The sequence below is a fragment of the Podarcis melisellensis genome (assembly GCF_964234715.1).
Source record: "Podarcis melisellensis genome assembly, chromosome: 1".
In the NCBI taxonomy this organism is placed as follows: domain Eukaryota; kingdom Metazoa; phylum Chordata; class Lepidosauria; order Squamata; family Lacertidae; genus Podarcis; species Podarcis melisellensis.
Window position 1 is genome coordinate 76402763 of NC_138528.1, and position 9425 is coordinate 76412187.

Genomic DNA, 9425 nt, shown 5'->3' on the forward strand with positions numbered 1-9425 from the left:
AAAGGCATTCTGGCTTATTTGCCATTATTAAACAGTACCCTTATTCCAGTCTTTACCTAACGATTACTGATAAGAGCAGAATATTTATAGGAGAGAGGCATAGGTAAGAGTTGGGCAGCAGCACTGCAGGCAACAGCTGAGAGAACTTTCACTTGTCCCAGAGCAGCGTCTTTTGAAACGGTAAGTATTTTGTCCTCCTGGCTGGCATATTTGTTGGCAGAGTACTTGTGGGGTTCACATTTTTTTTCTATGGCTGTGGCTCTGGGAATAGTTCCACAGGGTGCAAATAAGTAAATTTGTCCAACATCACAAGAGAATTAAGCATCCGCCATAGCACAGCAGGTAAGACTGGGTTATCACTAGATTCCCTTTTAGCAATCTGTAACCAGGATAGAAACAGTAGACAATATATCTTCACACACAGAGAAAGGGGTTGCCAACTTTCTCTTCACAGCAGCTGACGCTGACCTAGAGTGTCCTTGAAGTTTAGAGTGGCTTCTCAGGAAGCTTAAGGATGCAGCAGTGGGAAATGGAGGGCCATAAAACCTATGTACGTGCATACCCCTTTGGGTTGCTGGCTGATGGGTTTTAAGCCTTAGTCATGTCTGTCAGCCACAAAGCCCAACATCTAATTATTTTTATGACTCATCTGAAAGAAACTAAAGACTAATTATGTGTGAATTCGCAACAGAAAGGAGGTAAACCTGCTTCTAGGACGCTGTTTTAGGAACTTATTTTGTATTCCTCCTGTCGCAATAAAAAGCGCTTGAGTGGCTTTTTGTCTTTTTTTAATAATAATAAAATCCATTAAGGTTTGTGATTGGTGTTGTTATTTTTTTAAAAAAGAAATTGCTACATGTTTAATTTTATTCACAGTATTACTAAGTGAAGGAACATATATTATAGCTGGATGCTTGAAAGAACAGCGTAACAATCCACACTATTCTTTTTCTTTCTGTTGGCGTCAAAAATGATGCCAAAGCCATGGGGAGGCTGTTCTATATGCAGACCTTTATTGCAATGATAAATTATCTTTCTAGACGATGTCACATGCGATGGCTACCTCTCTCCGTTCATTTGTTTGATGTAAAGCTCTTCTGTTCTCTTTTCTGTTATTTTAACATCCCTTAACACATGTAGTAGGCAGAAGAAGCACAAGGCTTGTAGTTTAACATAATGTTTAGCAAATTAGATGTAAATCAGTACAAGGATCCAATGCCTTTTAATAGCTGTGGAGAAGAGAGAATTTCAGTAGTGAAATGCAGTGATGAGAAAACTCCACTCATCAAGTTTCCCTCTTAAGTAAACAGTCATTAAAGGACATGAGACCTGTCAGAGATAACCGTAACTGTGTGCTGAAAAGGATTTTGAACAGCAGAGTTATAGTGATCATTTTCCAGGTTTCACCTGAGGCCGGTTATTGACATACATCAGAATTAGGTGGCACAGTGGCATTTTGTTTTGTTTTTCTCTTCTGAAATGAAATCACACGATGAGGGAAGCACCCAGAGCTTGAGAAGAAAGGAAGGGTGGAGAAGTGGACGGTCTCTTTTGTTTTGATGGACAGGTTCAGCTTTTAACCACACTGAATTATTTCTCCAGGGCACTCCAATCAGAGTGATCTGGGGGAAGGATTAAAACTTAACTTGTTTTACATGTGAATCTGTGTCTTTCCTGTGCAAATCTATGAAGAGCTCTGCATCGCACCCCCCAAAATCTGAAAGCCACCCTCCACCAATGACCCTGGGGTAACAGGATTGTTGCTGAGGGCATTATACCTCCCCCTAATCCAGTTTTCTGTGGGGATTCATGCTATTACCCCCCTTCCCCCTTCCCTTGTGAACATCAGTGGAGAGATCACGCCCAGGGAGAAGTAACTGTAGCTCCCCTGAAATCTGTGGGGAGAGAGCAGAAGATTGCTCTTCACCAATGACCCTTGGGTTAGCAGGGTCCTTGCTGGGGATCCCCACCACCACTTCCATGACTATTATTGTACATCTGTAACATCTGCCCTTTCTGGAGGCCCACTGCAGCCATTGCTCTGAAATGTAGGGGGCTTCATCCTCTCAGAAGTGATGACCATGCTTGCAAATCATATCCAATTCTGATTAAAAAATGAAAAGGTTATAGACTTCTTCTTTTTTGTTTTTTTAAATCAAAATTCAAAGGTGTCCTGCACAAACCCTCTAAATGTATCTACCTGTAGTTTGGCAGGCTTAATCCATGCAAATTTCATTGTATGAAAAGGAACAAATTTGTAGCTGTTTTTAGATCCCCCGCTATGGTGAATGGCCAGGGAGGAGGGAAGCAAAGCTTCATTTTTAACAGAGGTAATTTTCTCCCAAGTAATTGAGTGGAGTTAAAAAGACACTGCTGCTCGGAAACAAACTGGGCTGCTTCCAAAAGATACACGTTAATTTTTTCTGGCCACTGCGCATTCCTACCTAATGAATGCAGCATAAAATTAATAGGCAGAATCAGTTAAAAGCCTGGTAGACAGCTTTTGCCCGGCACCAGAAACAGGGCATAAAAATGGGCTCCAGACATCCCTCTCAGGGGAAAACGTTGCAGCTCCAGGACGTCACCAACATTAGTCATTATTTAGAGCCCTGGAATGTGCGTGTGTGACACAATCTGTACCAATAAAGAACTGCAGCCTTTCTGTTACTCATTAAAACTTGTTTCAGTTTTAAGGGGAGCATCATGGCTTCACTGATGGCTGGACTGTGGCAGCTAGCTACTGTGGTGATGATCTTGTCTCACATCTCAGCATCACTTCCTTCTCTTGGGAGGTAAACATCTTTTCTGTGACTCAGCCCTTCCTTTTTTTCTTTCTTCCTTTCAAATTGTATGATCTCAGCAATTCAAAGATTTCCCACTTTCAGCCCTCCCACCCAGTCACTTTGGTGACTCTTCCCTTCCCCTTCTTCATCACACACAGAGTACTCTAGAGAAAAAGTGTGATGCCGATCACTTTTTGGAGAAATGGACAGTTGCAATGACAACTGCAAGCTTCCTTAGACACGTCTGAGATTGGATTGACTGCTAGTGCTTGTTTTTCTACAATCAGTCCTTTTAAAAAGATGGAAGGAGCGTAGGAAAGAACACTGTGCAGTTCTGCTACTTTAGCAGGCATGTAGGGAATGTGACCACTGTTAGGACTTTTATTAAGATTCAAGTTTCAAAGTTTAATTACAATTAACTATCTTTGAGATGACATTGCACAGCTAATGTGTTATAAATACTGTATATCACATCAAAAACTATAGTGCTTTCCAACAAGTCTCAGTTCCCCAATTTCCCCCAGGAAAGCCTCCAATAATTACCGTAGTATCTTTCTTAGAGAATGCTCACTTGTCTCATTCCATGCTGCAGCTACAACAACATCAACATGCTCTCTGCCCCAGCCCCAACATCCGCACTCTCAGTGGAGCAACAGGCTGGCCTACCCTTGGGCAAATGATAGGTGACTTACAGTGGAATTTAATCCATTTTATGTTAGCTTGACTCATTAATTCAGTTCAACTCTAAAGGTAAAGGTAAAGGTACCCCTGCCCGTACGGGCCAGTCTTGACAGACTCTGGGGTTGTGCGCCCATCTCACTTAAGAGGCCAGGGGCCAGCGCTGTCCGGAGACACTTCCGGGTCACGTGGCCAGCGTGACAAAGCTGCTCTGGTGAGCCAGAGCTGCACACGGAAACACCGTTTACCTTCCCGCTGGTAAGCGGTCCCTATTTATCTACTTGCACCCGGAGGTGCTTTCGAACTGCTAGGTTGGCAGGCGCTGGGACCGAGTAGCGGGAGCGCACCCCGCAGCAGGGATTCGAACCACCGACCTTTCGATCAGCAAGTCCTAGGCGCTGAGGCTTTAACCCACAGCGCCACCTGTGTCCCAACTCTACATTTCTATGATTCTCAACCCTAGGCACCAGAGGCAAATCGAGCTCAAATTGATGCATGATGCGGGAATGAGAAGAGAATATGAGAAAGCTGCTAAATTACTACAAAACCTGATGAATTACAAGCGCAGGTAAATACAGAGATAATGCTTTAAAATGCTAAGACTGAAAAGTCATCAGGGAAAGAGTATTTATTCACCTCACTGTTTCAAAAGATCTCATATGTGAAGTTCCCAAACTATAGGTCAGGAGCCTATGAAGGGTTGCCATATATAGTATGTGTAGGCTGATTTTAAATGCTGGAACTCTCTTGGAAGATCAGAAGCAGGAAATCAGTAGAAAATTAGTAGATAGTGTTAGGAGTGCGGTGCAAAAGTGTATATAAGGTGCATGGAAATGGGAGGCAGATTTGAGAACTTTCAGAGTTATTACTTAAGCAACGAACAAACATTAAAAACAGATATAAAACAAGATGAAAAAACAAACTAAAACACAAGAATAATAATAAAAGAGCCAGCCCAACCCCACCCCAGTATGCTGAGAGTTAAGCTCCAAAGGATTCGGGAAATAAACATGTTTTCACCTGGTGCTTAAAAACAGATGGCACCAGTCATGCCTCCTTGGGGAGAGCACTCCACAAATGGGGAGCCACCACTGAGAAGGTTTGTTCCCAGGGCTGGCGCAGCCATTAGGTGGGGTGAAGCCACCGCCTCAGGCAGCAGAAGCCCCCTTGCCCTATCACCTCTGAAGCGGTGCCAGCAGCTGCAGAGTGTTACTTCTCGTTTTGCCTCAAGCAGTGAAACAGGATGCAATGCCTCTACCTGTTCCCATGTTGCCAGCCTCTGAAAGTTCCTTGGAGGTGGGAACGCAGGATGAATGCAGATTCCAGGTTGGTTCATGTAAGGAAAGGCACACACAAGGTAGGGATAACTGGGTGTTACATTTTCTATTTCTGCAGTGTTGGCTCAAACTGATGTCTCAGTTAGATGCCACATGTGAACACCCATAAGGAAATTCTGACGGGTCACTTTATTGTTGCAAAGCACCAGCAGGAGGGAAGTAGGGAAGTGGAAGGGTGGGAAGGGCTTAGCTCGTCCCTGGACACCTTGCCCATTTCCTTCTCCCTATGTTTTGTTCTGCCATAGAGTTTCAGATGTACGTTTCACCATTCACACATGCACATAGACTCCTGGGAGGGAGAGCAGAATGGGGTGAAGTATCAGCCAGGGAAGCATAAAACACTATCTGCTTTTCTGCTCCATCTTCCCTTCCCTTGCATTTTAGCATGAACACTTTTCATTCACATATTTTTTTATTATTTTTATTGAATGGGCATTCAGAAGGAAGAGTATATACACAAGAATGGCAAAATATAGTGGCCAGAACTGATTGAGATATTTTCATCCCAATACACTTTAGGCTTTTGTGGACATTAATCAGTCTTCAGAGAGAGGAGAAATTGCAAGGTTAATAAAGCTACTTTGTAAGAAAGAAGCTTTTTCCAAAAATGTATTTAATTTATGTGAATTAACATTCTAAAATAACAATGCATGTTCCTTTTGAGTGGATGGTATGAGTGTCTTTAGAGAAGAGAGAAAACCCCCAAAGTGGCCTCTTAGCAGAATGTGCCCTCTCATCTCTGACCTTGCTTTCTTGTGCATTAGTGTCCCATCTGGAGTAAAGGATGCCTCTGGCTTCACTGATAAAAACACAGATGACTTGTGGAGTTCAGAAGAGAAACTCATTAAACTGAAGACTTGTTTGCAATTTGTAGAGAACCTTGATGCAAGGTGAGACTTGGAAGTAGTCAACGGAACACCATTTTTTACACAGGGATCCAGGTGCCCAAGTTTGCTAAATTGTTCAAGGTCTTGAAAAAAGAAATAAAAAAGAAATTGTGAAGAGTTGCAAAAAGACCTCTCCAAACTGAGTGAATGGGCGGTAAAGTGGCAAATGCAATTCAAGGTGAACAAGTGTGAAGTGATGCATAGATGCTCTTGGGGCCTGAAGTGACTAAGCAAGAATGAGAACTTGGCATCATAATGGATAGCTTGGTGAAGATGTCCATGTAGTGTGTGACAGCTACGAGAAAGATAAATTCCATGCTAGGGATCTTTAGGAAAGAAAGTGAAAATTCAACTGCCATTACACAAATCTATGCCGCAACTGAATTTGGAATACTGTGTACAGCTCTGGTCATCTCACCTGGCTATTACACTATTTCCTTGGCCGATTTTACTGTTACTCTAGGGCTACCTCTCCCCAACCTTCTCCCCACAGCAGCTGTGGGAAGCAGTGCCTTGCTACATGTGCTTCAAGTCAGGAACAGTAGGGGGCGAAGGAAGAATAGATGATAAAGTGGAGGGAGGAAATACTAAGAAATAGACAAGGCAATTGGGGGGGATGGGGAAGATGACAAGTAATTTTCTGATTATGAGCATGAAGGATGGGTAGATTAGGTCAGTCAGTTAGAACTCATTCACAAGACTTTCCAGATTCAGTGAGCAGATTGAGGAGACAATGTTCCAGGGATGCTGGCCAGTGAACTATTGCATGATATTTGACCTGCATTTCTCTCATGGCAGTTTTTCAGGCAATGATGCAGAGGAAGCCACTCAGATAATGAGCCGCTCGGTTTGCCAACTGATTGCAGAAATAAATGAAGCAGTATCTGGAGCAACAGTAGATGAAAATCAGGAATGAAGCATCCAGCTCTGTGAGGATCTTCAAAAAAACAAATTGCAACTTCTGTTTTTCATGTGTGGATTAAGTGATTGGGGAAAACAAACTGTGGAAATAAGTTAGTAAGGATTGCATAAATCAAAAGGAATGGGACTTAGAATGAAAGACTCAGGCATTTATACGCTTCATGGTAGAGTCTAAAATTATTTATCTTCCTCTTGTCTTCATCTTCTCCAAAATCAAATAAAGAAACTATAGCACAGCTCTTTTGTTATTACTATTTATTTCTTCTTCTTCTTTTTTGCATGTGACAATTATCTTATAAACCTAGCTGCATTTTCCTGGGTAAATTAGACTTTTGGAACATTCCCTCATGTGGAAGAACCCTGGCATTGAAAGGTAATAAAATGTATAGTGTGAACAGATGTTCTCACCTACCTGGGAAATCATATCAATGCCATCTGTAATTCATACTTATACATGTGCCAGGTAAAGAATCTCAGTCTGAGGTTCAACAAGGTTCCAGGGGGTTCCAGATGCTCACCCAAGTTTTGTGCTCCTTAGGAGAATTGAAAACACAGCAGAAACTGTTGTAGCTTTAAGAAATATGACTTATCCACCTATTTACACTTTCAGTTTGCATGGAGGGAGTCCAGATCTCACAACATGGTCATCTCAAGCGGGGCTTGTCCCCCACAGCAGTGCAGCCCTGGAGTCAAAGGCATCTCTCCCAGGCTTCAGCCAGCCTGCCCAAGATGGCTCTCCCTTTGTTCTGCCCCTTCTTCCCAGCACACCTTGCTAAAAACTCTATTTTCCGGCCACTTCACACTCAGTTACCCTGGCAACCTTCCATTCCCCCTCCCCCCGTTCACACCTCAGGGGAAGGGAGAAGGACAGTTTTCTTTTTTGTTGAATTGTTTTTATTAATTTTCCAATAAAAAACATCCAATTAACATATCAAATCATAATCCAATTAAAATTAAAAACTAAAATAAAAAAGACCAAATTATTATCCAAATTATAATTATTAATTTTTTGGGACTTCCTATGGTCAGGACCTTGAAGCATATCTCCAATCTCAATCCTGCCTCTCCTCGTTGTTTCCATATTTTCCACATCTCGATTATAACGCTTTAAAATTATCTGTCTCTGGCTGTACAATTCTCAATCATGTCAGACATCATATATCCTTTCATCCGTCAAATACGGTTTTATTTGTATATACTGTACGGTATATCTTTTTTCAACTGTCTTTTTGCCAGCGCAGCTTCCTCTGGCTCCATTCTAATCCGGGCTGTTATCCAGCTCTGTTATCTGAAGTTTCTGAAGTTTAATGATGCAGCAACTCCCAAATTGTTAATTCTTCCAGTACGGGCTGTTATTTAAACCTTCCTTTTGGGATTTAATAACACAGTACCTTCCACATTATTGAGTTATTCTTAATAATTGTTAAGCAGACTGTTTGCTATATTGCAGGGTAGATAAACTGTATTCCACAGATATCAGTCATTTGGCGATCGATCAGCCTTCCTGGGAGCCACAGAGTCCCCCCCTATGGGCCCTAGAGGGGGGCTGCTAGACATCCATCTAGCCTTCTCTCTTGCTCTTAATGAAAAAACCTTTTGCAAACAGCTGCACTGTATGTTATCCAAAATATTGTCTCAAATCATTGTGATCAGCCAGCAAATAGTTCCTGTTTCCCTTAAGGAAGGGAGGAGTTCACATTTTCCCGTGCTGTGTCATACTGACAAGTGCCATCTTATTTCTTTCTTTAGCAAGCATTTCAAGTCTTAAGTAGAGCTGTGTGGTTGAATCCCCAATTGTAAATAGAAGTCCATCTGTACTCTTTCTTTTTTTAAAAGTTCTTAATGAGGCTTGGCATGGAAAACCAGTTGTAGATGTTAAGAAGAATGAGAGAAAACACACCAAACACCTCTGCAATCCACAAATTATGATGAGAATCTCTTTGAAGTCCAAGCTTGTACACCAGAGACTGTACAGTTCTGCAGGTTTTTTCTTAGGCTTCTTCGGTCCAGACCATGTCTGTTTATTGTCCAAATCTAATCATTTCTTCAAACAGATATTTCCGGCTATGAGAATGACATTGGAGAGTGCCAGCCGTCCCGTGCTCTGTGACCCAGTGTCCTGCCGCTTGCACCTTGATGCAAGTCTGCAATCTTGGACAATCTGTGGGTCTACGAGACAGTCCTCCCCCATCCTGGGGAGTCTGCCAGGGCTAATTACTCCCATATCAGCCCTGAATTACTGGGGCGGCTGGGGTCCGATTGTTTGAGAGTCAGCCATTTCCCACCACCAGAAACAGGAAGTCGGGGAAGGACAGTTTTCTTATGGAGTATTGCCAATAACCTAGCTCAGGAATTCCTCTGCAGCTTTTATTTCTCCCTTCACATCCAAAATAACCAAAATTCTGGCATTTATTAATTTCTAGGGTTTAGTGGCCACCCCAAATCTGCAACAATATATAAAGAAACGGCAAAAAGCACTTTAAAACATGAAAATATTGGCACAGCATAGGACAAGCAAATGTAAGCCTTACCCCACAGCACATATTAAGGCCTAACTACACAGTAATGTAGTTAGCATTCCCTTAGGAAAATATTTACTATGAAAAAATAGTAAGAAAGTCTCCTAACAGAGAGGAATCTTTGCTATGCTGGATGATCACAGGCACTGTAATGACCTTTGCATCCTATTCTGATAGTCTTGCGGAAAGAGAGGGAGGAGAAATGATCTGCTTCCCTGGCACAGAATTTCAAAGCACTTCGCACTTGCTATGATCTAAAGTTGGAAGATCAGAGTGAGATTCACAATCCCTCTCTTTGGA

The 9425-nt window shown here is 42.2% G+C and overlaps 1 protein-coding gene across 1 annotated transcript; it reads left to right on the plus strand.

Annotated features, from left to right (window-relative positions):
- Positions 1 to 117: 117 nt before the first annotated feature.
- On the plus strand, positions 118 to 6842 carry LOC309367820 (uncharacterized protein). The gene is made up of 5 exons (XM_081907438.1): positions 118 to 180; positions 2688 to 2792; positions 3925 to 4029; positions 5563 to 5688; positions 6484 to 6842. The coding sequence occupies exons 2-5, from the start codon at positions 2704 to 2706 to the stop codon at positions 6599 to 6601; spliced, it is 438 nt and encodes a 145-aa protein (XP_081763564.1). The 5' UTR covers positions 118 to 180; positions 2688 to 2703; the 3' UTR covers positions 6602 to 6842.
- Positions 6843 to 9425: the final 2583 nt, after the last annotated feature.